The sequence below is a fragment of the Rhinatrema bivittatum genome, chromosome 7, assembly GCF_901001135.1.
Source record: "Rhinatrema bivittatum chromosome 7, aRhiBiv1.1, whole genome shotgun sequence".
Lineage (NCBI taxonomy): Eukaryota > Metazoa > Chordata > Amphibia > Gymnophiona > Rhinatrematidae > Rhinatrema > Rhinatrema bivittatum.
Genome location: NC_042621.1, coordinates 31,098,576 through 31,125,181, shown reverse-complemented (window position 1 = coordinate 31,125,181; position 26,606 = coordinate 31,098,576). Strand labels below are relative to the sequence as shown.

At 48.0% G+C, this 26,606-nt stretch overlaps 1 protein-coding gene across 1 annotated transcript in view; it reads left to right on the top strand.

Annotated features, from left to right (window-relative positions):
* TERB1 (telomere repeat binding bouquet formation protein 1) overlaps positions 1 to 26,606 on the top strand; it is a 643,822-nt gene that overhangs the window by 203,851 nt on the left and 413,365 nt on the right. Inside the window, exons 10-11 of the mRNA XM_029608198.1 lie at positions 2,786 to 2,938; positions 24,557 to 24,688. Coding sequence (XP_029464058.1) covers positions 2,786 to 2,938; positions 24,557 to 24,688 — 285 coding nt within the window. The remainder of the gene's footprint in view (positions 1 to 2,785; positions 2,939 to 24,556; positions 24,689 to 26,606) is intronic.

The following is a 26,606-nucleotide window of genomic DNA, read 5'->3' as shown; positions in this document are numbered from 1 at the left end:
AAGGCCCGAGGATGGAGCTGACGGCCCACCGCCGCCAGCGAGGAGGAACCAGAACTGGAGTCACTGTAGAAAGGTGAGGGGACCGTGCCGCGGGTCTGCCGCAGACGGCACGCGTAACACTTTTCTTGTTATTGGAACCTCACTGTTGGAATGCCCTAATTCTAATTCATCATTAGTATGCTTTAAAGATACCTCTGTCCGAACCATGCACTGCTGAGAGATTGTTGTCTTTCTCCTTTGTTCTAGTTTAAAAGCTGCTCTATCTCCTTTTTAAAGGTTAGCGCTAGCAGTCTGGTTCCACCCTGGTTAAGGTGGAGCCCATCCCTTTGGAATAGACTCCCCCTTCCCCAAAAGGTTCCCCAGTTCCTTACAAAACTGAATCCCTCTTCCTTGCACCATCGTCTCATCCACACATTGAGACTCTGGAGCTCTGCCTGCCTCTGGGGACCATCACGTGGAACAGGGAGCATTTCAGAGAATGCTACCCTGGAGGTTCTGGATTTAAGCTTTGTACCCAAGAGCCTAAATTTGACTTCCAGAACCTCTCTCCCACATTTTCCAAAGTCGTTGGTGCCCACATGTACTACGACCACCAGCTCCTCCCCAGCACTGTCTAAATTCCTATCTAGGTGACACGTGAGCTCCACCAACTTCGCACCAGGTAGGCATGTTACCAGGCGATCCTCATGCCCACCAGCCACCCGGCTGTCTAAAATCCTAATAATCGAATCACCAACTTTGACGGCCAACCTATCCCTTCCCTCCTGGGCAGTAGCCCTTGGAGACACATCCTCAGTGCTACAGGTGCCTTTCCTGCTTGACCAGGTTGATGCTCTCCGATCATGAGATCTTCTTCCTCCAAGGCAGCACAAGGGCTGCCAGTCTGAAGTTGGGACTTGGCTACTATGTACCTGAAGGTCTCATCTATATACGTCTCTGTCTGCCTCAGCTCCTCCAGGTCTGCCACTCTAGCCTCCAGAGATCGGACTTGTTCTCTGAGAGACAGGAGCTCTTTGCTTCGGATGCACATGTACAACTTCTCACCGGCAGGTAAAAAACCATACATGTGACACTTGATACAAAAGACCGGGAGGTCCCCCTCTTGCTGCTGGATTGCTGCCTTTATCTCAAATTTGTTCAGTTGCTAGTTAAGTTTTAGGTTGCAATGGGAGTAGGAATGTATCTAATTAGTGTCCTTTAAATGAGTGAATTCACTATATGCCTGGTAGTAGCCTACAGGGGAATGATCAAACTCTCAATAAGGTGTGGGGAATTCGTGAAGTGAAATTAAAAGGCTGATTTTTTTTTTAGTGTGAAAGTGGCACTTGCCTATAAATTAAAGGATGAGCTAGGGGTGGATGGGTGAGGGATGGGAGGGTTGGGAAATACAAACATACTAACTTCTGCTTATTAGCTGCCTTACTGACTATTAAAAGCACAAATACACAAACACACTAAATAATATACCCCAATAGTTTACTTTTCCCCAATTTAAAAAAAAAAAAAAAAATTCCCAAGCAAAACTTACTGATTCCTTTCAGCCACCAGCAAGGTGATCCTCTCCTCTCAGTGCTCCCACTGAAGGAGCAGTCCATTGACTGCTATTAATCAAGTTGGCATCAGTAGCATGGAATCTACTTAGTATTTTGTTACTTGCCAGGTACGTTTTTCCTGGATTGGCCACTTCTGGAAACAGGATGCTGGCCTTGATGGACCTTTGGTCTGACCCAATATGGCAATTTCTTATGTTCTTATGTAAACCTATTCTTTTAGGTTTGAGGATAGTATCAGTATAAAAGCCTATAATTTACCTAAGTTTGTTGTATCAACTTTATTTATTAAAAATTTGAATAAAGTATTTTTCCAAGTATGTTTTATAAATACAAGTTTTTGTCCTGTTCCAAAATCACAGAGTCATTTATCAAATCGCATTTGGGTCTTATTACAGGCTTAAGGGCCATAACACATGCAATAGGTAATGCATCGTGAGATGTGTATGAAAACTTTCAAAATTTAGTCAAAAGGGAGGAGTTTGGGTAGAATTTATGAAAATGAGGGATGTTTAACATTGTGTGCGGTAGCGTAATGCATGCTATTGAACGATTTAATGCCGGAAATAACTACACCTTTTTTCCTTTTTTCCTGGCGTTATGTTGATTGCAATCTCTACCTAGCTGCTATCAAGCTAGTTTGAGAGTACATTGTACAAATCTCTTCTTTGTGTACCTGTCATTACTGCAGATCACATCAAATCTTCACTGATGATGCTGTTCGTACCTCTGACTGTGCATGTAAAACTGCCCCCCAAAACATAGGCCACTACAAAAACCTCCCCTGAGTTACCAGTTGCCTATCTTATAGTGATATAAATAGTTTACTTATATGAGAGCCTTATAGTCTCTTCCTCTCTCTCTCTCTGTCTCCCTCCAGCAGCAGCCAAAAACATGATAAAAGCCTGTCTGGGCATATCGTAGGCTGAGATAAATTTAATGCACGTTGCGTTAAAATACCTATGCAATGCAGTAAAATAGTGCATGTTGTGGAATCTCGAAAATTACCCTAACCACACCCATTTTTATTGCAGGTGCTATTTTTGCTATATTTTTAGCAAAATGATAACTCTAGGTCTGAATCTGATCCTTTATATTAAGGGTATATGCCATATTTTTATCTCTAACAAATTCTTATTGAATACAGCCTTTAGTAAAGTCAGTCAAATCACCAAAAATATGTATAGTGTAACATTATTTGACATATCAGTATAGTAATTATAATTTTCTTGCAGCATATGCACAGGATTATTTTGCTTCTGTTGGTGGACTTGATACAATGGCTGAAATTCTTGTAAAGCTGGTGGAGGATTCATATAAGAACTACTCAAGTGCTAAGCTCGCTGTAGTGGTTACAAAAACTCTTGATGCTTGCATCACTGATAACCGTGAGTGAACATTCAAGTGCAAAGTTATTCCTATGTTGTATAACAAATTAGGGTCCATATTCAGTAAGCTGATGGGCAGACAAGTCTTACTTTAGCTGGATAACTTTTAACCTAACTGGATATATTCTAAATATAGCTAGATAGGTTTAAAGGTTTACAAGTACATTTTCCCAGATGTTTAATCCTAACCAGCTATATTCAGAATTTCTCACAGGACAAGCAGGATGGTAGTCCTCACATATGGGTGACATCACAGGATGGAGCCCAATTACGGAACACTTTTGTCAAAGTTTCCAGAACTTTGACTGGCCCCTACTGGGCATGCCCAGCATGGCACTAACCCTGCAGCCAGCAAGGGTCCCCCTTCAGTCTTCTTTTTTCCGCGCAGCAGTAGCCTCGCGGTTAAGGAGCTCTGCAGAGATTCCTGACAGGAATTTTCCTCACAGAATTACTAAAAGATAATTTGCCCCACAGGGGTCCCTCCTTTAACTTTTTCAAGCCGTGGTACTCCGGTAAGTTTTTACCCGTTCTCCGTCGATTACCGTCGAGTTTGGCCCTCGCGGCCTACTAGCCGATGACTGTACCACGGCTCAATTTTTTCTATGGCATTGGCTTCGGGTTCTGTTGGTACCCGGACTGTAATCACACCATGTCCATCACAGACCCCCATAAAGTCTGTGTAATGTGTCTTGGACGAGAGCACGATGTCTTGACCTGCACCAAATGTGCCCTAATGACACCAAAAGGTCGCAAGGCCAGAATGGAGAAGATGGAACTTCTCTTCCATGTTCAAACCCCGAATCCGTCCATTGCATCGACATCGTCAGAACCGGCTCCGTCAACTTCACACCAGCATCGACCACCGGCCAATGACCGTCCAGCATCAACGACATCTCGGCCTTCGACACCCTCTACTCCCCCTCAGGACCGAGGGGATCGCAGAGACAAACATCGCCATCGATAGTCTCGGACCATTGAGGGAGTGAAATCATCGACCTCGCCATCGTCCAAGCCGCCGTTGAAGAAACCGCGTCCAGAAAAGGCACCGACCTTTTCAGCGACCGGGTCACCGAGGCAACTCTCCCCCGACAGGGTATCGGGAGCCGCAACTCCGCCTTTAACGGTGTTCCCTCCGGCTATGCCTCTGCCTCCTTCTTCTGTTCCGGAGCCGGGGCTGCTTGCTCCAGGTCTCCGAGAAGAACTGGACCGGATGGTTCAGGAGGCCATCGACAAGGCGATGCAACGATTCCAGGTTCCTCTGGCACAGACACCGGTACCAATTGTGGAACAGACCACCGACCCGATTCCGGCAACGTTGACACTGCTGCTCTCCAGGATGGAAGCGCTCATTGCCGCTTTTCCACCAATGGACCCCGGGTCGCTGATGGCTCCAGTGCCCTCCCCACTTACTCTGTCATTGGGCGGAGAAACACCGTTCCGCATCTCTCCATCGGGAGTTCTACCTCGGCCATCGGTGCCGATACGCCCGTCGGCGCCACCGAGCCATCCATTGATGCCCTCGATGCCTTCGCCGGTGCCTTTATCGGTGCCTCCAATTATTCCTTCGGAGCCTAGACCAGGACCCTTGGGTATCCCACCACCCCGTCCTCCTCTAGTTCCTAGAGGGGCAGGTACTGATCCCTATGGTACCTGGACTGATGATTCCTCCCCAGACACCGATGATTTGCCTTCACCACATTCACCCACTGAAAGTAAAAAGCGTTCTCCTCCAGAGGACCTTTCCTTTATAAATTTTGTGAAGGAAATGTCTGTGGGTGAAGAGTGGGTGACTCGCCAGAATGACAGCTACTGCCTGGAGACAATACCCTTATTCAATAAACATACACATGCTTACTGTGACTCCAACATCGCTCTAAGCTTCAACAGCAAGAGGAAATGTGGAAAAATGGATTTACACTCACAAAGAGGGGAGTAGCTGGCTTGTTACGGCGGTTACTACCCCAAACCAAATAAGCCTGATACTTCACCTTCAATGCATATACAGCATAGTTCTCTGCTTCAACGGCAGGGGAGAAGAAAAAAGGGTTCGCACTCACAAAGCGGGGAGTAGCTGGCTTGTTACGGCGGTTACTACCCCAAACCAAATGTGTCTGATACTTCACTTTCGATGCATATCCAGCATGGCTCTCTGCTTCAACGGCATGGGAGAAGACTGATACATCACGCATTTCCAGCATAGCTCCCTGCTTCAACAGCAGGGGAGAAGAAAAACAACCAATAAGGACTGTATAACATAGTCTGGGTAAAACAAATAAGCATGGGTGTAGCTTGCTTATTGCGGCGGTTACTACCCCTACTACCCCTAACTAATCAAGCTAGATATTTCAGTGGTGGGGGTGGAAGGGAAATAGAACCAAGAGCTAAGAGAAACAGATAAGTATGAGAGAAAAAATGTGTGAAGCTTGCTGGGCAGACTGGATGGGCCGTTTGGTCTTCTTCTGCCATCATTTCTATGTTTCTGAATTGGTTCCCTTCCAATTACAGACTGAACAGGATGATAGACATCAGATGATGGAGTTGCTACAATTCCCAAGGAAATAACCTCCATCCCTATCCACCAGGTTCTTCTGGATCTCCTCAAGAAGAACTGGGAACATCCTGGCTCCATTGCTCCAGTCCACAGAAAAGCTGACACTACCTATTTGGTGCAGTCAGCTCTGGGTTTTCAGAAACCTCAATTGGATCACCAATCTGTAGTGGTAGAATCTGCACAAATAAAGAGCAAAGAGATCAAAGCCTCACACTTCTTTTCCCCATGGCAAGGAACAGAAGTTTTGAGATGCCATTGGTCGCCGTGTCTTCTGAGGATCAATGCTCATCTCCCGAATTGCCGCTTATCAGCTCTATATGACCCAATATAATAGGGTCATTTTTAAGCAGATACAAGATTTGACAGACTGCCTGCCTCAGCAATTTCAAGATCAGCTCCAAACCCTAGTAAACAAGGGTTTTAAGGCAGGCAAGCATGAGATCAGATCATCTTACGATATCTTTGACACTGCTACTAGGGAATCTGCAGCCACTATTTTGGCAAGGAGAAGGGCCTGGCTCAAGTCTTCTGAGTCTGATAGGGTTTGCCCAAGATCACCCTCCCATCTTAACTGGTAACTCAACTTGGATCTAGGGCCACTATTAAGAAGCATATACAGGCGAGATATAGGCTTAGCTATTGGCCCGGTCTGTGCACAAAGTGATTCAAAAAGAGACTTGCCCTTAAGCAATGCTGCAGGAGCTCCTTCTGAGCGAAAAAAATGGGTAATTTGCCGGTAGGCATACATATCCTTGGGAGTCAGTACATGGGCGTCTTGCAGGTCCACAGCCGGTATCAACTGAGAGCCCTTGTAAAATTGCCCCGCAGTAGTGGTCCCCAGTTGCCTCCACCTCCGGATAAATGCTGAGTCCTGGCCGGGAGGGAAACGGGGGTGCATCAAAAAGGTAGTCATATGGTAAATACTCTTGTCCCCCACCAGACGCCCCCTCCATCTTTCCCAATGGCGCAGAACTGCTTGAGTGAATGGAGTCAGTGAATGAGGCACACCCTTCCCCATATTGCGACACCAAACCCTAGAGGCCAGTGAGATAGGCTCTGAACCCGCCTGCTCAATGACCACCCATGGCTTAACGCTGCCCTTGGAGTGCCAACTGATGACCACTCCCAGCATGATGGCGGAGTAATACCAGTGGAGGTTAGGAATGTTAAGGCCCCCTCGTGACTTGTCTTTATATAATATATGACGGGATACCCGTGGAGGTTTCCTCTTCCATATAAACCGAAAGAGTTTCCTTTGCCATATTCTCATGGCCCCTTCCGGGATCGCTACAGGTAAGGTTTGAAACATATAGCAAAATCGTGGTAAGACATTCATCTTCACTGCCGCCACCCTGCCAAACCACGTAAGGTCTGACCTATCCCACCGGTCTAAATCTTGCTGAATGCAGGAGATCAGATGATCGTAATTTAAACTGTAAAGATCAGCCAGATGAGTTCCAATTTTGACTCCTAAATATTTAATGGAGTTCTTAGCAAGGCGGAAAGGCAATTTACTGCCCACCAGGGCATATTGATCCGCAGGAAGCGAGACATTTAATAATTCAGATTTGTCTGCATTAATTTTGAATCCAGACAACCTACCAAATTGTCTCATTTCCTCCAGCAACAGGGGCAATGACGACGCTGGTTGAGAAACAGTAAATAATAGGTCGTCCGCAAAAAGCGTAATCTTAAAGGATACGTCATTAATCTGTATGCCCCGGATAGCCGGGTGACACCTAATTCTCTCCGCAAGGGGCTCCAGGGAGAGAGCAAACAACAATGGCGATAAAGGGCAGCCTTGGCGCGTGCCCCTCTTTACCCCAAAGGGTTCCGAGTATGCCCCATTAATTTTGATTCTGGCTTGGGGATTGTCATACAGTTTGCGAATCCAGGTGATAAAAGAGTCCCCCAATCCCATAGCCTCTAGAACCTGAAATAAATAAGGCCAGTGTACCCGATCGAACGCCTTTTCCGCGTCGATGGCTAACAATGCAGCTGGTATACCTTTAGTTTGGGCCCACCACATCAATTCTATGACTCTACGCACATTATCCGACGCCAAGCGCCCTGGGATAAACCCTGACTGGTCACTATGTACCAACCCAGGCGCTACCCTCCCAAGCCGGATAGCCAGTGCCCTCGCTAAGATTTTCAGGTCAATGTTAATCAACGAGATGGGGCGATAGGAGCCACAAAGCGTGTGATCCCTACCCGGCTTAGCCAGAATCGTAATCCCCGCCGTGTTGGATACTGTGGATAGACTCCCATCCATGCGTAGTGCATTGTACATGGACACTAGCAGGGACAATAATTCCGAACTAAAGGTCTTATAGAATTTCCCGGTGAAACCGTCCAACCTGGGGGCTGTCCCCAATTTAAGATCTTTGATGATCAAGGACACCTCCCCCTCCCTAATCTCCTCGTTGAGTGGGCGTCTTTGGCCTTCCGATAGGACAGGGAGTGTTATACTCTGAAGGAATTGAGCAATCTCCTCAGGAGTGCTCAGCCGCTCCGCATCATACAATGTGCGATAGAACTGATTAAAACAGTCCCCAATTTCCTTTGGGGAGTACACAAATTGGCCCTGGGGACCCTTAATCTTAATGATTTGTGATTGGGATGCTTGCTCCTTTAATTTCCTAGCCAATTGCCTCCCCGCTTTATTTCCCCACTCAAAATAGCGCTGCCGCAGCCTCTGCAATTGAAACACTATCATGTCCGCGTCCATAGCTTGGAGCGCCCTCCTGGATTCCGTAAGTTTCCCTAGAGTGTCAGGATCAAGAGTGCGTTTATGCCGTAACTCTAACCTGGAAATCTTGTCCATTAACGAAAGGCGTTCCCTAGCCCTCTCCTTTTTTACATATGATGCCCTGGCAATGAAAAGACCACGCACATAAGCTTTCAAGCTGTCCCACAACACAACCTGGGTAACTTCCCCATTATCGTTATCCTCTAAAAATCGAGCTATCTCGACCTTCACAGTTTCCACAAAGGGCTTATCATCCAACAGTCTATCATTCAGCCTCCAAAATTTCAAACCCGTTTGGGGACTACCCAAGGAAAGCCGGACCCAAATAGGCGCATGGTCCGACCACGAGATAGTTCCTATATCCGCGTCCCTGATAAGCCCCACAAGATCTTTATCAACAAGGAAATAGTCAATCCGGGAGTAGGACTTATGCGGGGCGGAAAAGAATGTGTAGTTACGGGTCGTGGGGTTGCGTAATCGCCACACATCCACAAGACCCCTATCCACTATGAGGTTTTTTAAAGCTTGCCTAGTAGTCCTGCTCCCTACTCCCCCTCCCCCAGTGTTATCCAGGTAGGGGTATCGTGTGAAATTAAAATCTCCGCCCACAATTAAATGCCCTTCAGCCCATTCACTGAGAACTGTGGACAGTTTGTGAAAAAGGGAGGATTGGTCTGTATTGGGGGCATAAACATTCAGGAGAGTACACAACGTTTCATTTATTTTAGCTTTCAAAAGAATATACCATCCCTCCGTGTCTCTGATCACCGAAATAATATCAGCGACCAAAGAGTCAGCAAAGAATATGCCCACCCCGGTGTATTTGTGGTGTACCGTGGCAGCCGCGTGGAAAACCTGCGAGAACCCTTTAGTGGAGAGTAATCTCTCGTGTCGTTTCCGGATATGAGTTTCCTGGCTAAAGATTATATCCGCCTTTGCGGAGGACATATCCTTTATGAAGATCTGTCGCTTATGATAAGTGTTGAGGCCCTTTACGTTTAGTGAGACAATATTGAAAATTCCAGAAGCCATGGGATCAGCGACTGCAACAACCCGCCAACAATAGCCCTCCCTCTAAGTAAGGGCATCCTAAGCATAAGCAGTAAGCCCAGAGTGCAGAAACAAGAATGAATAGACAGACCCAATCGTCCCGACTCAGACCCCCCTCCCACCCCCCCTCCCTCCCTTCCCATCGTACAACCACTCTCCACTTCGTGGTTCAGACCCATGAGAGAGCTGACGTTTCCCGCCTTCCCTGGATCTGCTACTTTCCCCCTCCTATTATAAAACATTTAGTCTGATATCTCCCCCCCCGTGATCCATGAATTCAATCAGAACCTATAACCGGCTTAACTTAAAACAACCAATGCAACAGTTATAATTATACCTCCTGGGCGTCAGCAGGTTCCAGTACAGCCACAGAACAGACTGCCCAGACACTACTTCCTTTTCCATGATACCATAGGAAATCCTAGAGGAAATCCTGGCCCAGGTAATATCAAGTCAAATGCAAACCCCCAGAGTCTCATCCATTTTCCTCCAGCGCAGTGTTGCCCCCCGATCTCCGGCTCAGTCGCCCTCTTCCCGTGTCGACTCGCTGCCACCTGGGTCTCTGGCCGCCTCGCTTGCTGTCGTCCCTGGATATCACCGCAGTCCCCTCAGTTGTCGGGTCCGGTAACCCCGCAGCCCGAAGTATGTCCTCGGCTTCCATAACCTGATGCACGCGGGAAACCACCCCGCTGATGGTAAATTGTAATCCAAACGGAAACAGCCAGCGATACTTTATATTGTGAGATCGGAGGATGAGGATGACATCACGGAAGGCCCTGCGCTTTTTAATGGTGGAGACGGCTAAGTCCTGGAATATCTCTATCTTGTGGCCCTTCCACATAATAGTACCAAGTGATCTGGCTGCCTGAGCCACTTGCTCCTTGACCAGAAAACTGTGGAAACAAGCCACAATGTCCTTTGGGAGATTGTTGCGTGGATTGCCAAAGGTCCGGTGAGCCCGCTCAAGTACCACCTCCCGGGGCCGCTCTGCTGTGCCCTCCGGATCTAGAAGTTGAGAACAAATGCTTTGCACCACATGTGTGCAGTCTCTGAATTCCTCTACCTCAGGTATGCCCCGAAAACGGAGGTTTACCCTCCTTGCTCTGTTCTCCAGATCTTCTATATGGCTCTGCAGCTCCTCCTGCGCATCTCTGATTTTCCCTTGTTCATCCTGGACCCGTTCTATTTCAGTCTGCATCTCCTGCAATCCGGACTCAGTGTCGTCCACCCGCCGACCCAGCTCCTGGACCTCCCGCTGTATGCCAGTGAACATAGCCCCCAGTTCCTCCCGATATCGGGCCATATCACCTCTAAGCTCCTGGAACCAGGTCCTAAATTCTAACCGGGTGGGAGCCTCCATATCGCCGTTCTCTCCTGGTGCCTCCGGGGCTTCAGTAGATTCGGGGGCCGGCGCCATTTTGTCCTCTTCAGCTGAAGCGAGGGCCGCAGCTGTAGACGCGGACGCGAATGAAAATCTATTAAGGTCCGGTTTTTTTTTGGCAGCGGACATCTCCTGGCTCTGGCGGTCCAGAATCGCTAGTTTTTATAATTATTAAGCCGGTTATTCCCGCGATGGGAGAAGATTGCCGTCGACGGAGGGGAGAGCACAGATCTCAGGCGTCCATTACAGCGGGTGACGTCACCGCTCTCTGGCTCAAGTCTTCTGACCTTCGCCCTGAGGTACAAGACCGGTTATCCAACCTACCCTGTGTAGGAGATAATCTGTTTTGCGAACAGATTCCACGGATGGTGGCGGAACTTATGGACCATCATGAGACCCTCAGACAGCTCTCTCTGATGCCTTCTGACTATTCTTCTAAACAGCCCTTCAGAAAGGACTCTAAAAAGTCATTCTTCTGCCCGAAGAAGTCCTACCCGCCACCAACCAGATCCCGTTCTACGAGACCTTTTCAAAAAGCCCAGTCTCGTCAGACACGGAAACAAAAACAGCAAGCAGCTCCTCAACCAGGTCCTGCTTCAGGTTTTTGACTTCTACCTAGAGAGCAGCAGCCAGCTTCCATTGCCTCACATACAAGTGGGAGGTCGTCTGTGCCAATTCAACAACATATGGCACTCAATCACCTCAGACCAATGGGTGCTGGTGATAATTGCTCAAGGTTACTATCTGAACTTTCTCTCCGTGCCACCGGACTCCCCACCTCTACCGACGTGGAGAACATCCGATCACTCCATCCTTCTGGATCAGGAGGTCTCCCTCCTTCTCCAGTCCAAGGCAATAGAACCCGTATCCTACTCTCAGCACAGCCTAGGATTCTATTCCCGGTACTTTCTAATCCCCCAAAAATCGGGAGGCGTTCGTCCTATTCTGGACCTACGGGCCCTCAACAAGTACCTCCAGCGAGAGAAATTCAAGATGGTAACCTTAGACTCGCTTCTTCCTCTTCTACAAAGAGGAGACTGGCTCTGCTCTCTGGACCTCCAGAATGCATACACTCATATTGCGATAACTCCATCTCATCGCAAATACCTGAGGTTTCTAGTAGGCCCCAAGCACTATCAGTACCGAGAGCTTCCATTCGGCCTAGAGTCTGCGCCATGAGTCTTCACAAAATACCTCGTTGTAGTTGTACCAGGGCTCAAGGTGTTCACGGCTACCCCTATCTAGATGAATGGTTAATCAGGGCTCCCACTCAGCAAGCTGCTCTGTCGTCCCTCAATCTAACCTTACACACTCTAATTTCATTAGGATTTTTCGTCAACTACGACAAATCCTACTTAATCCCATCTCAAACCTTGTCGTTCATTGGGGCAGACTTGGACACCTTGCAGGCAAAGGCTTTTCTGCCTTGACAGCGAGCTCTGACCCTCATGTCTCTTGCACACCAGCTGCAGTCTCAGCACTCCACGACTGCACGCCACTTTCTCATCCTCCTGGGACACATGGCGTCCTCAGTTCAGGTCACACCAATGGCCCGTTTGGCCATGAGAGTCATGCAGTGGACTCTAAGGTCTCAATGCACTCAAAGGTTCAGCCCCTGTCGACCATTGTCCACATAACCGACTCACTCCGTCAGTCTCTTGCCTGGTGGAAAAATCAGATCAATCTCTTCCAAGGCTTGCCCTTTCAGGATCCAGACCCTCAATTAACTCTCACCACCAATGCCTCCAACCTTGGCTGGGGAGCCCATGTGGCCAATCTGCAGACACAAGGATCTTGGTCTCCAGAGGAAGCCAAACACCAAATAAATTTCCTGGAGCTTCGAGCAATCAGATATGCTCTCAGGGCATTTCAGGATCACCTCTCAAATCAAGTTATCCTGATCCAGACGGACAACCAGGTGGCCATGTGGTACACAACAAACAGGGAGGCATGGGCTCCTTCCTTCTGTGTCAAGAAGCTGCGCAGATATGGGCGGAAGCCCTCTCCCATTCAATGTACCTCAGGGCCACCTACTTGCCGGGAGTGGACAATGTGTTGGCAGACAAGCTGAGTCGCATCTTTCAACTGCACGAGTGGTCTCTCAACCCCTCAGTAGCGAGCTCCATCTTCCAACAATGGGGAAATCCTCAGATAGACCTCTTTGCATCTCCTCAAAACCGCAAAGTAGAGAACTTCTGCTCTCTCATTTGCAGCAAACACTCTCAGCCCAGAGACGCATTCTCCCTCTCGTGGGCAACCGGTCTACTTTATGCATTCCCTCCACTTCCTCTTCTCTCGAAGACTCTCGTGAAGTTACAACAGGACAAGGGAACCATGATCCTCATAGCACCTCACTGGCCACGCCAAGTGTGGTTTCCAATACTTTAGGATCTCTCCATTCGCAGGCACATTCCTTTAGGAAAGGGCCCGCTTCTGATCACTCAAAACGATGGGTGCCTCCGCCACCTCAATCTTCAAGCCTTGTCCCTGAAGGCATGGATGTTGAAAGGTTAATCCTTCAGCCACTTAACCTTTCTGACCCAGTTTCCCGTGTCCTGATTGCTTCACGGAAGCCTTCCACGAGAAAATCTTACTCTTACAAATGGAACAGGTTTACGTCATGGTGCTCTTCTCAGTCCCTTGACCCCTTTACCTGTCCAATCATAATGTTTTTGGACTACCTCTGGTACTTTTCAGAGTCAGGTCTCAAAACTTCTTCCATCAGAATGCATGTCTGTGCGGTAGCCGCCTTCCATAAAGGTGTTGAGGATGTACCCATATCAGTACAACCCCTTGTAACACGTTTTCTGAAGGGCTTGCTTCACCTCAAGCCTCCACTGTGTCCTCCGGCCCCTTCTTGGGACCTCATTCTAGTTTTGGGTCGGCTCATGAAACCACCTTTCGAGCCTCTTAAATCCTGTGATCTTCGCTATATCACATGGAAAGTGATTTTCCTTCCGGCAATCACTTCGGCTCGCAGAGTTAGTGAATTACAGGCTCTAGTTACTTATCTACCTTACACTAAACTTCTGCAGGACCAGGCAGTACTCTGCACTCACCCTAAATTTTTGCCTAAGATAGTTTCGGACTTTCATCTCAATCAATCCATTATACTACCTAACTTTTTTCCCAGGCCCCATTCCAATCCAGGAGAGTAGGCTCTGCATACCCTTGACTGCAAACGGGCTCTAGCGTTCTACCTAGACCGTACAGCTGCCCACAGGAAAAGCACTCAATTGTTTGTCTCTTTCCATCCTATCAAATTGGGGCAGCCTGAGGGTAAACAGACTCTCTCCTCCTGGTTGGCGGACTGCATATTCTTTTGCTATCAGCAAGCGGGCATTCCACTTCAAGACCGTGTTAAAGCACACTCTATGATGGCCATGGCAACTTCAGTAGCACACCTACGATCGGTGCCGCTTCCTGACATTTGCAGGGCTGCCACCTGGAGTTCTCTCCATACTTTTACAGCCCACTATTGCTTGGACAAAGCCGGAAGACAAGATTCCGTCTTCGGCCAATCTGTACCTCGTAACCTATTCACAACTTGACATACCACACCCTTCCGCCTGCCCATTAGGGTTCAGGATGCCCTCAGCCAAATTCTACCCCAGTTGTTGTGCCTGCTGCATGTCTTGGGTACATTTGGTGCATACTGGGATATCCTCAGCTCGGTACTCACCCATATGTGAGGGCTACCATCCTGCTTGTCCTGTGAGAAAGCAAATGTTGCTTACCTTTAACAGGTGTTCTCACAGGACAGCAGGATGTTAGTCCTCACGAAACCCGCCCATCGCCCCGCAGTGTTGGGTTCGTAACGTTTTCTTATTTTATTTTTCGGCACTACCTGTAGCTTTTAAACAAGACTGAAGGGGGACCCCTGCTGGCTGCAGGGTTAGTGGCATGCCCAGTAGGGGCCAGTCAAAGTTCTGGAAACTTTGACAAAAGTGTTCCGTGATTGGGCTCCATCCTGTGATGTCACCCATATGTGAGGACTAACATCCTGCTGTCCTGTGAGAACACCTGTTAAAGGTAAGCAACATTTGCTATATCTAATGAAAATTGCCTTCTGGATCTTCAGGCTTGATCCCCCATTCCTGTTTGTACCCCAGATCAGTCCAGACAAGTGGATTTTGCATCCCTACCAACAGATGGAGGCAGAGAACTAAAATCTTTGAGGCACTGCTACATAACCAAGAGTGCCACATGCTGTCCTCAGTATTTCTCTGTTTGCGGCAGTTGATAGAAGTGTAAACCTGCAGTTAAGAAAAAAGGGACAGAAGAAGAGAAGTTAGAAGATGCTCCCTATGTATAAGGTTCCTTCATGGGCCATCCCTCAGGTTGAGCTGGGCGAGCAGGAGGTTGGTAATCCCTGATCAGCTTTAGTCCGCAGCAGATCCAGGGGTCTGACAGCCAGGGGTCCTGGTTCTCCCAGGACAAGCAGGATATTAGTCCTCACATGTGGGTAACATCACTGGACGGAGCTCTATCATGGAAAACCTTTCAAAGTTTCTAGAACTTTTGACTGGCACACTGAGCATGCCCAGCATGCCATAATACCTGTAGCCACAGGGGTCTCTCTTCAGTCTCTTTTTTTCCGCGCTGCATGAGAGGTCTAGAAAGGGTAGATGTGAATCAGTTTTTTACTCTTTCAGATACTAGAAAGACTAGGGGGCACTCCATGAAGCTAGCATGTGGCACATTTAAAACTAATCGGAGAAAGTTCTTTTTCACTCAACGCACAATTAAACTCTGGAATTTGTTGCCAGAGGATGTGGTTAGTGCAGTTAGTATAGCTGTGTTTAAAAAAGGATTGGATAAGTTCTTGGATGAGAAGTCCATTACCTGCTATTAATTAAGTTGACTTATATAATAACCACCACTATTATTAGCAATGGTAACATGGAATAGACTTAGTTTTTGAGTACTTGCCAGGTTCTTATGGCCTGGATTGGCCACTGTTGGAAACAGGATGCTGGGCTTGATGGACCCTTGGTCTGACCCAGTATGGCATATTCTTATGTCTTATGTAAGCTTCTATAATAGTTGTTGAACCCCAGGAATCTTCTCAGGGCCTTCAGGCTGGTAGGTTGGGACCAATTTTTGATACTCTCAAGTTTGTGAGGATCCATCTGGAAGCCTTCTTTAGACACAATATAGCCAAGGAAAGGCACGGAGTCTTTGTGGAATTTGCACTTAGAAAGTTTGGCGTAGAGCCGGTGTTCATGGAGTCGGCGGAGTACTTGTTTGACATCTTCAATGTGAGTGGGCATGTCCTGGGAGAAGATCAGGATATCATCCAGGTAGACCACAACACTCTTGTACAGCAGATCCCACAAGATGTCATTCATCAAGTTCTGAAATATGGTGGGTGCATTGCACAGGCCGAAGGGCATCACTAAGTACTCGAAGTGGCCGTCTCGAGTGTTGAAGACTGTTTTTCCATTCGTTGTAGGCCCCCTTCAGGTCGAGTTTTGAAAATATTTTGGCCCCTTGAAGCCAGGCAAACAGCTTTGAGATTAAAGGCAAGGGGTAGCAGTCTTTAATCGTGATCTCGTTCAGACCTCGGTAATTGATATATGGACGTAGGGTACCGTCCTTCTTCTCCACAAAGAAAAAGCCTGCGCCAGCTGGAGACTTCGATGGTATGATAAACCCCTTCTGAAGGTTCTCTTCAATGTATTCAGACATTGCCTTGTTCTCAATTGCTGAGAGAGGATAGACACGTCCTTTAGGAGGTTCAGTATTGGGTTTCAGTCTTATGGCACAATCAGCAGCTTCTTTGGAGAACACATCCCCATAGGATGCGTATTGGGGCAGCAGTCCTGGCAATGCTGGAGTCGTAGGCATGCAGATGACAGGAGAAATCTTCTTAAGGCACCTCCCATGACACTCTGGGCCCCGGCAGGAGAGTTCCAAGGATGCCCAGTCAAATTGGGGTTGGTGCGCTTGCAACCAGGGTAACCCCAGGGCGATAGAGTGCATGGCCTTTTCCAACACAAAGAAGGGAACCGATTCCGTATGGAGAGCTCCGGTGCAGAGAATCCCTGGTATGGTTTGGCAAGTCACATCACCCGGTAAGGGCTCTCCATGAATGGAGGATAGAAGTAGCGGAACTTTCAAACTGACGAGGGGAATCCGCAGGTGTTTCACTAAATGTCGGAGAATAAAGTTGCCTCCTGTCCCTGAATCCACCAGGGCAAGAGTTTGAACCGTAGATGGTCTGCAGGTCAAAGAGACTGGGAGAGAGAGTGGAGGAGAGGGCGTAGTGAGGCCTAAGAACAGTCTTCCTGCAGGACTTAGGCCTGTCCGTTTCCCGGATGAATAGGGCATGTAGGGACATCATGGCCGGGCTGACCACAGTACATGCAAAGACCGTGCCTCTTCCAAAGTCTTCTCTCTTTGGAAGTCAAATGCCCGCGACCAAGTTGCATTGGTTCGTCTTCACTGGCAGCAGGAATTACTGGAACCATCCGAGGTGCAGGTTTAGCACTAGCCTGTTTCAGCCCAGGTATTCTATTAGACCGGAGTTCCTTCACCTTGTCACGAAGCTGGTGATCGATCCGAGTGGCCAAAGCCAGCTCGTCTTTTAAACGGGTAGCCAGGCCTCTGAAGAAAAGGGTCTTCAGGCATTTAGGGTCCCAGCAGAGTTCTGTAGTAAGAGTTTTAAACTCTATCGCAAAATCAGCCAGTGGTCTGTTGCCTTGCTTCAGGTCCACCAAAGCAGAGCCGGCAATGGTAACTCGAGCAGGATCATCGAAAACAGATTTAAATAAGTCCAGACATCCATCTATGTCCTGCAATATAGGATCCTTGCGTTCCCACAGTGTAGATGCCCAAGACAAGGCCCTTCCATCCAGATAAGAAAGGAGGTAAGTAGTCTTGGAAAAAGCTGTAGGGAACTGAGAAGGCTGTAGAGCAAAATGCATGCAGCACTGGTTTAAAAAGCCCCTGGTCTTCCAAATCTCTCCTGAGAAACGAACTGGAGCCGCCAGCGGTACAGCAGTCTTTAAAATTACCTCCTGTAACTGACCTTCATTGCTGGAAGCAGTGCCTTGGGTCTTCTGTGTGTGCAGCTGATGAAACGCTGAAGTGATTTTCTCCAATGCGTCTTGCTACTCCGAAATGCACAGGGCCAGGCCCGGTATGGCCTGCAGGGCATTGAGCTGTGCTGGATCCATGGAGTTAACAATCTGTTATTATTTGTAAGGGTTTTGGGTGGATCCCTGGACCTGTGGCAGATGACCACGCCCACGGGGGGAAGTCCCGTGAGGGGCCACAGGTCAGGCTCAGCGTAAGAGACACACACACACTTTGTTCTTTTATTATACAGGATTGGTGAACCACCAGAGGTGGCAGTAGTGAGCTGGAATGTAGCCCGGTTGGGCTTGTAGTCCCTCAGGCTCTGGAACAGAGCTCCCACAATGGCTGTGCTGTACTGGAGAGAACTGTTATTGTGAGTAGTAGCAGTATATGCAGAGTTCAGGAATAGAGCCTCGTTGGTAATGTACTCACGCAGCTGTCTCTCAGTATGGAGCACAGGAGCTGGAGTAAAGGCAGGCCCTCGAGGAGCGAGTACCTGGTTCCAGACAGTGACCTGAAAGATAAGAGAGAGAGAGAGACCCCCTAGGAGCGGGTACCCCAAATAGAGTAGGTCCAAAGGAGGCAGAGTAGCAAGGTACGGAGAGCGAATCCCATCTGATAGGAAACCTTTGCTAACTCGATTAGCTAGCAATGGCATAGGCCTTTTGTATCCTGGATGCATGACGTCATCAGAGGGGGACGCCCCTGAGGTTCGCGCCACTGAAGGTACTTGAAGCAGGGCCACGCGGCGCGTGCGCCCTAAGGCAGCTGAACAGCATGGCGGGAGGCAGCGCCCAAGCCGATCCGGGGACGCCGGAGAGGATGGCAGGCAGATGCCGCGGCAGCCAAACATCCGTCAACCGCAGGAGGAGTCGCCAGAGAGGTAAGGAGGGCGGAGTGGAGACGTCGGGCAGCGACAGTCGTTATAATCGCTCCATAGCAACAAGTCAGGGTGTCCGAACCTTATGGTGACGTTCCTGGAGGCGGTGATCAATCCGGCCTGTCAAATTGATTAAATCCTCCACAGAGGATGGAAGTTCTCGAGCTGCGAGTTCGTCTTTCAATTGGGATGAAAGACCATCCAAGTAAATGGCTCAGAGACAATCCTCTTGCCACGCCAATTCAGTGACTAGAGTCCGAAACTCAATGGTGTAGTCGTTGAGGGCTCTCTGACCTTGTCGTAAGCGTAAGAGATGGGTACTGGCCACAGCCTGCCTGCCAGGATTATCGAAGGTCTAACGGAAGACGATCATGAAGCGTGATAATTTTTGCAGGAGAGAGTCTGAGCGCTCCCATAAGGGAGAAGCCCATGCCAATGCCTTGCCTTCCAAATGAGAAAGAATAAAAGTCACCTTTGTTAGTTCATCCTGGAAGATGGAAGGCTGCAGAGCAAACTGCATATAGCACTGGTTAATAAACCCTCTGCAGAGACGAGGATCGCCGTTGAAGTCCTGGTCGGTGAGACTGCAGGAGGTGGGCTTACTAGTGCAGATGTTGGAGCTGTGGCACTTGTGTGAATGTCCAGTCGAGTGTGGAGATGTTCGACAGAAGAGGCCAATGCCTCTAGGAACCGCTACTGTTCTTGTATCTTCAAGGCCAGGCCAGGAATGGCCTGGAGGGTGGAAGACTCCGCCGAATCCATGACCTTGGCAATCTGTTGTGCTGATGGTGGACCCTTAGCCCGAGATGGGGTTGGTACTACCCGCAGGGCAAGCCCTACGGGTCCCCACTGTCGGGTGGCGGAGCAGGCTAGGAGACAGAGGCCAACTGCCAATACCAGCCCACGTTTCCCTTAGGTTGATCCCTCAGGTGCCAGGGCTGGCTGGACTTAGGCGGGCCTCCATAAGACGACTCCTGGTTGGTGTAGACAAGGGTATGCCAGAGACCAGCAGAGGTATCGGAAGGCCGAGGATGGTCCAGACGAGGCAGGGTTCCAAAGACTCAGACGCCAACAGGAACAACAGAGAACAGGGGGCGTCCAGGTAAAGATAGGCCAAAGTCTGAGAGGCAAGTCCATAGGAGACCTGGAGTCAGGGCAGGTGGCAGGAAGACACAAGAGCAGAGCAGAGGTCAGAGCCAAGAGAGAGGACAGACGAAAAGGAGGTCAATACTAGAGAATCAGTTCAAGTGAGGTCCAGGCCAGAGAATCAATACAAGGGTCAATACCAGAGAATCAGTCCAAGCGATGCAGGGGTCAATACCAGAGAATCAGTCCAAGGAACGAGGAACAGGCACGGGAGCACCCAGGGACAGGAACCAGGAATGATGACAGGAACCGAAGACAGGAACAGAAACCAGGAACGAGAAACTACTATGCGAGCAATCGTGGAGACCTGTTGCCAAGGCAGGGAACAAGTGGCTGCGCCTTGTCTTTTATACAGAGGCTCAGTCATGTCTTCATCCAGGGCCACGGGCTACTTTCCTGCCGTGGCCCCTTTAAAGGGCGCAAGTTGTGCGCGCGCCTAAGCCAGAGCCCGTAGAAAGTAGGGTGGCAGCGGCGTCACTCCGCGGCTCATGCGGGGAGGCCCGCCGGGCACCAGGAGGAACCACGCAGAAGAGGTGGCTACCCGCCGCCGCAAGCGAAGGTGAACCGGAGCTGACAGCTGAGCTCCCGGGGTGAGAAGGCCCGGGTGTGGACCTTGCACAGCCGGGACACAAAACAAGGGTAGAGTATGGGTGTTTCCCTTGACACCGCCTCTTCCCCCAGCTCAGCATACCATCAAGGAGCTTGCTGCTAGCTACTCTTTGGGGGATGTGGTTCCTGATGATGGCGTCGGAAGAGGAGCCTCCGTATCATCTGGGGAAATATCTTTAAGCCCCCAAGAGTTAAGGCTACCACGGGCACACTCCACCCTTTTCCCTCCAAATTCGACACTCATAGCCACGGGAATGGAACACCCGAAGGCTGTGATAGAGGGAGAAGTAGCGGAAGGGATGGCAAGAACGTTGACAACAACAGCGGATAACGTGAGCTGCTTTGATAACACTGCTACCGCTCATGTAGCTCCTCTTAGTGGAGGTGAGTCCACTTTGATTTCTACTTTAAATGAACAAACATCAATGGCTTCAACTTTGATATCTGAGCTTGTTTTTTTCAACATCTCTCCCCAAGCCGGCCTTGGTAACCCTAGACTCTCTGTGGGAACTGGTGGCTCAGCTGGGCTCTGCCTTTCAAGAATGTTCCTTTCAGATTAAGCAGCTTTCTTCTAAAATGGCCACTCTGTCCATGGATCATAACTCCCAATTTGGTGGACCAAGTGAAATCAGTTCAAAACAAGCAACATTAGTCCAGGATCATTTGATTTTGAACAGGAAAGTTGAATTCATGGAAAATCATCTGAGACTTTTGAATTTAAGGCTTCTGAACTTTCCAAGATTAATTGGTGAACAGCCAAGCAATACTCTTAGGAAATACTTGACTGAGGTACTGCATATTCCTTCAGAAAACATTCCTCTACTTAATAAAGTATATTTTCTCCCTTATTCATGCACAAGAGGGAATGAGGCACAGCAGCCTTTTGATTTGGAAAATCTAACTGAATTCCTGGAATCCTCTACTACAGAGATCATTGAAAGAGCAACACTGCTAGTATCTTTTATCCATGAACAAGATCTTGGATTGGTCATGCGTAACTATTTCCAGTATATATGGGGGTAAATTTCATGGGTCAGTTTGTCCAAATTTTTCCCAACCTGGCCAAAGCCACACAAGAGAGGAGAAAGGGTTTCCTGACTTTAGACACAATCTCTTGGAGCAACCTTTCAATTAAGGTATCCTTGCAAATGTATAGTAAAATACAATAATGATTGCTATAAATATTTTCTTACTGAACAACTCAAAACATTTCTCGAGTCTCGTAAAAGGTTGCTTCCATCTTCTTCCCCTAATGAGAGTCTTATAACTTAAGAATATATAGGGTAGTGTATGCATGTTAAGGCTACTCTTCATATTGTTTCCTATTATGTGCTCCTCTTATGGATCCGCCCCCATTTCAAGGATTTGTGGTCTAATTGTAAACATTTGGCTTTCCTTAAATATTATTCTAATACTTTTTCTGTTGTTTCTGTGCAAAGATAATATGCCTTGTAATTATGCTAAAATTTAATAAAATTAAAAACAAACAAACAAACAAACATCTGGACGAAGTGCTGCAGGTCCTGAAAAAGTGGGTCCCAATGCTCCCACGGGGGGAGGCCCAAGCCAAGGCCTCCCCAAGAGGGAGGGAGAGAATAAACGTAGTCTTGACGATGTCTGTAGAAAATTGTGCCGGCTGCAGGGTAAAGTGCATAAAGCACTGGTTGAGGGACCTGCGGCACTACTTGGGGTCGCCAGCATCTCTAGGAGGAGCCGGAAGGCAAATGGTGGGGGCCACAGGTGCCACCTGAGGAGGAGTGTTAATGGGAGCTCCCGCGGCATTGAGGCGGGCGCTTATGCGCTCCAACGATGTTGCCAACACCTCCAGGAACTGCTGCTGTTATTGAAGTTTATGAGCCAGACCTGGTATGGCCTAGTGGCCTGAGAGGTCCGCCGGGTCCATGGCCTCAGCAAACTGTTGTGCTGTGGACCCTTGGGCTGAGGTGGAGTTGATGCTACCAGCGGAAGGAGCTCTCCTCCACAGGTCCCCATCGTCGCCAAGCAGAGCAGTGCAGAGACCCCATTGCACTTTCAACACTACCAATCCTCGTTCCCCGCTGGTTGAGCTCTTGGGTACCGGGGCTGGCTGGACTTAGGCATGAATCTCTGAGCAACAAATCCAGGAGGATGACAGGCGAAGGCAGAACCAGACAGGCCGAGGTCAGGGGTAGGCAGCAGACAAGTGAATCCAGGGAGCAGGCCAAAGGTCAGGATGGGCAGCAGACAGACGAAATCCAAAGAATGTACCAGGGTCGAAGCCAGAAGAACCATCCAAGGAGCAGGAGAGCGGGTCCGGGGCAGGAGCACAGGGCTAGGAGGAGAGTAAGAACAGGTGCTGGAGCAGGGATACGGAGAAGCAGGAACTGGAACAGGAACATGGAGAAGCAGGAACTGGAGCAGGAACACAGACAAGCAACTTGTAGACTCAGGAGAGTGCGACCTGTTGCTGAGGCAAGGTTAGAGCAGCAGGGGCTGCCTTAAATAAGCCCTCCCTGCTGACGTGGACATCCAGGACCACGGGAAATTTTCCCGCTGCGGCCCCTTTAAGTGTTGTGAGGAGCCGTGTGCGCGCGCCTAGGGAGGGCTGAGGTTAGCGGCATGATGGCGGCAGTGCCGGCTCCCCGCTGCATGGAAAGGAAGCAGCAGTGGCGGCTCCGGGGGTTAGGAGGCCGGGCAGGGCCGTTTCAGGGGGTAAGTGTGGCTGCCCGTAGGTGCTGTGGCCAGCCATCACAACAGAGTGATAGCAATTTGCCAGAATCTCCCCCACCCCTTGATTTAATTTTACACAGGTATGTCCCAATCCTTTGTGAATGGATTCCAAGTCTCTCACAGAGACAGTCTTCAAAAATTTGCTTAAAAGAGCAAAAAGCAATCAAAAGTAAGTCAGACTGAAAGGCTGATCCACAAAGGGTGAAAACAGACAACCATTCTAGAATAAGTTAACAAAAACAAATAAAAGGAGACCGAGCACTCATGCCTTCAGGAAATTCAGCAAAAATTCCCATATCTTAAGTTGGTGCCTGGTGGTCAAAACGGCTAAAGTACACCATCTCAGTTTCCCACAGGGGGAGCAAAATCCAACCCAATCTCTTTGAACCTCCCCAGCTAGTTAGTACATTCCTTCTGGTAAGGAAACCAAGGGTTTCTTACATTATTATAAGGTGAATTGGTGCTTGAACTCTGGGATTTCCCACTATTTTCCACTTGGTAGACAATGATATAGTTGAATTTCTTTTCTTACTGTTGAAGTGCTGACTTAAGAGCCCATCCTGATTACCCCCCATCGCCACTCCATTTCCTTCTTTTCTTATACGGATTGATGGTGGGGCAAAGACCTGATTTCTTGCAGCTTTACCCTCTTGAATACAGTGGTTTCCCTCAATTATACCCCACTTACTAATCCACTTTTATTTATGTAGCAATATTTGTTGCACACTTATTTTAACAAATTCTAAGTAAGTTACAATAAATCAAACATGAGACATAATACAAATCATAAATCTCAAATTGCAATTATTATAATGCAAAAATATAAAAAATATTTAAAGAGGAGAAAAAATCAGAACAATATGTATTACTCAAAAGCAGGTAAATCAAAATACAAAATCAGAATGCCTGTGGAAATAATCATGTTTATACATATTTGAGATTGTAAATCTTATCCTTGGTTCTCCTAAACACTAATTTGTCTTGTCATTTTGTCTTGACTAATTTGCAAGTCTTTAAGAGCAGGGACTTTCTCTTATGTGTACCTGTACAGCACTGCATGTATACTGTAGTGTTATATAAATGAATGATAGTAGTATTTGATTATGAAGCTGTACATCTCAACTCTATTTGCTATAAAAGATCAAACTGACAAAGCTTTATATATTGGCAGCCCTTTATTTTATCTGCAGGACTAGTTCAAACAGTACCAGTCTTCCTAATGCTAATCTCGTAATATAGCACCTTTCCAGCAATTCAAATGAAGCCAGCCTTGGTGTTTTACATAAATTCTGAATTTATGTAAAACACCAAGGCTGATACACCGTTTCCTGTATAAAGCCCTAAGGAAGTTTGTTACAAATGCTAGAACAAAGAAATTGTCATAATTGAAAAAGTTTGATTCTTCTGTGTTTGATTCTTCTGATTTAACACACATTGTTTTGTTGATATTTTTTTAGCTACTGCTAGCATTGTGTTGTCAAAATATAACACTGTGCCAAGCCTGTTGGCATTGTTATCTTCTGCCAGTCTCGATCCAGGAGATAGATTTAGTATTATACTTACGCTTGGGCATTGCACCGAAGACTGTGGTAAGTATCTTTTATTTTGATGAATTTAGTGATAATATAGTTCATTAAACAGAACCTAAGTGATTGTTCTCAGTGGGCACCATAGATTGTTTTTTCATGTGTGTTTGAAAAAAACAGTAAATATGAGAAGAACTTGTATTATGAAAAATGTGGAACTCAAGGCACTTTTCAAAGCCTTTTACTGTAATAGATTGGCCTGGCTGAAAATTGCTGTCATCTTCCCAGCTAATGTACGCACTGGTTTTTATATTGCATATAAGGATAACTTGGTTAAAAGTAGGCATTCTGGAGAGAAGAGATTTAGATTGGGGGAGAAAAACTATACGTACATTCAATTTCAAAAGTATGTGCTATACTTTACCCCCCACTTGGTCGCCTGCAGAAACAACAGGTGCAGCATACATACACCTTTTGTAGATGCATACTTTATGCTAGCTAATTTTCAAAGTGAAACTGCCCAGGCAATTTCTCTTTAAACTTTGAGAGTTCTGCTTCTAAATTGGCCCTTTTTAAAATTTGTTATGGCTGAGTATCTAAATTTAGGCTCCTAGTTGTTGCATCCGTTGGTCTTATACGGCTTCAACCTCTGTGCCTCACCTTTCTTCCTTCTCTCTCCTCAAGCCTTGGGAAGCTGGCTGCCACCGCTTCCTCATGCCGATCTCTCCAGCGTCCCCGGATCAGCGACGGCGTTCGCCATGTTTCTCCTAAGAGCCTCCTAGGGTGCGCACGTGCACGCCACCCACGTCTTTATCCACGTCATGGCGGGAATAACGGGGGCGTCTCCTCCGATTGACGTCAGCACATCCTGGTATTTAGCCTGCCCTTCATTTGCTAACAAACCGAGTTAGCAAGGATTGGAATGCTCCAGTCTAAGTTGCTCTGCCGCTTCCCAGCAGCCGCTGGAAGCTCTCTCTCTGCCCTTTGGGGTAATTCAACGCTAACCTGGGTACCCGCTCTTTGGAGGCCCTTCTCTCTTTCAGGTACCTATCTGGGAAACCGGGTACTCGCTCCTTGAGGGCCTGCATTCCCTAACCTGGTGCCTGTATCCAATCTGCTTCTGCCTGCCAGGATCTTCATCAATACAGCCAACTGCTCAGTGAGTACTAACACTCTGTCTATCTCACCTTCAGCTTCAGCGCTTGGAGTCTACATCAGAGTTCTGCCTCTACTACCCTGCGCTGTCCTTCAGCTACCTAAGTGTGGGACTGGTCTCCTCTGCAGAGGACCCCTGGACTGCTTCTACTGAGTTGCCTTCATTACTGTCCAACCCGGGCAGTACCATCAAGCTGTATAATAAATACAAATTCTCTGTGTCTGCGTGTATAGAGTCTAGCCTAGCACTGCGGTTCCTCATGGGGCTCCTCCCCGTGAGAGTGGCCATCTCTGCAGTGCCCAAGAATCCACTTCTACACCTCAAAACGATAACACTAGTTTCATTAGGATCCTACATAGTGGGTGGCTACAGAGAAGGAGTTATAGTGGGGAGACAGGAACTTAGCACATATTTTCAGAACTAGGCACCTAATTTAAGGACCTAAAAGTAGGCAAATGAATAGTCCTAAATTTAAAACTGAAGGAGTGGCCCTATTACCCCTTCTTAACCTGTGCAGGAGCAGGCTCGATACCTGGTCCACTTTAAATCCCATAGAGGGAGACAGCTCTGTGGGAAGGACCCTGCTGGGCAGGAAGAGCTATATGGGTGGGAACCTGCTGGGCAGGTTAAAAGGCAGAGCACAGCTGGGATCAGGAGGCCTCCCTGTCTCCAGGAGTACAAGCTCCTGACCCTCTCTGAGAAGTTGTGTTTGAATATACTGCAAAGGTAGGCAGTTATTGCTAGTATTATTTGCTGGTTATATCAATAAAAGTTGAAATTGCATGAGAAACAACTGGAGTCAGCGTGGCTCCTGCTCCAGCCCAC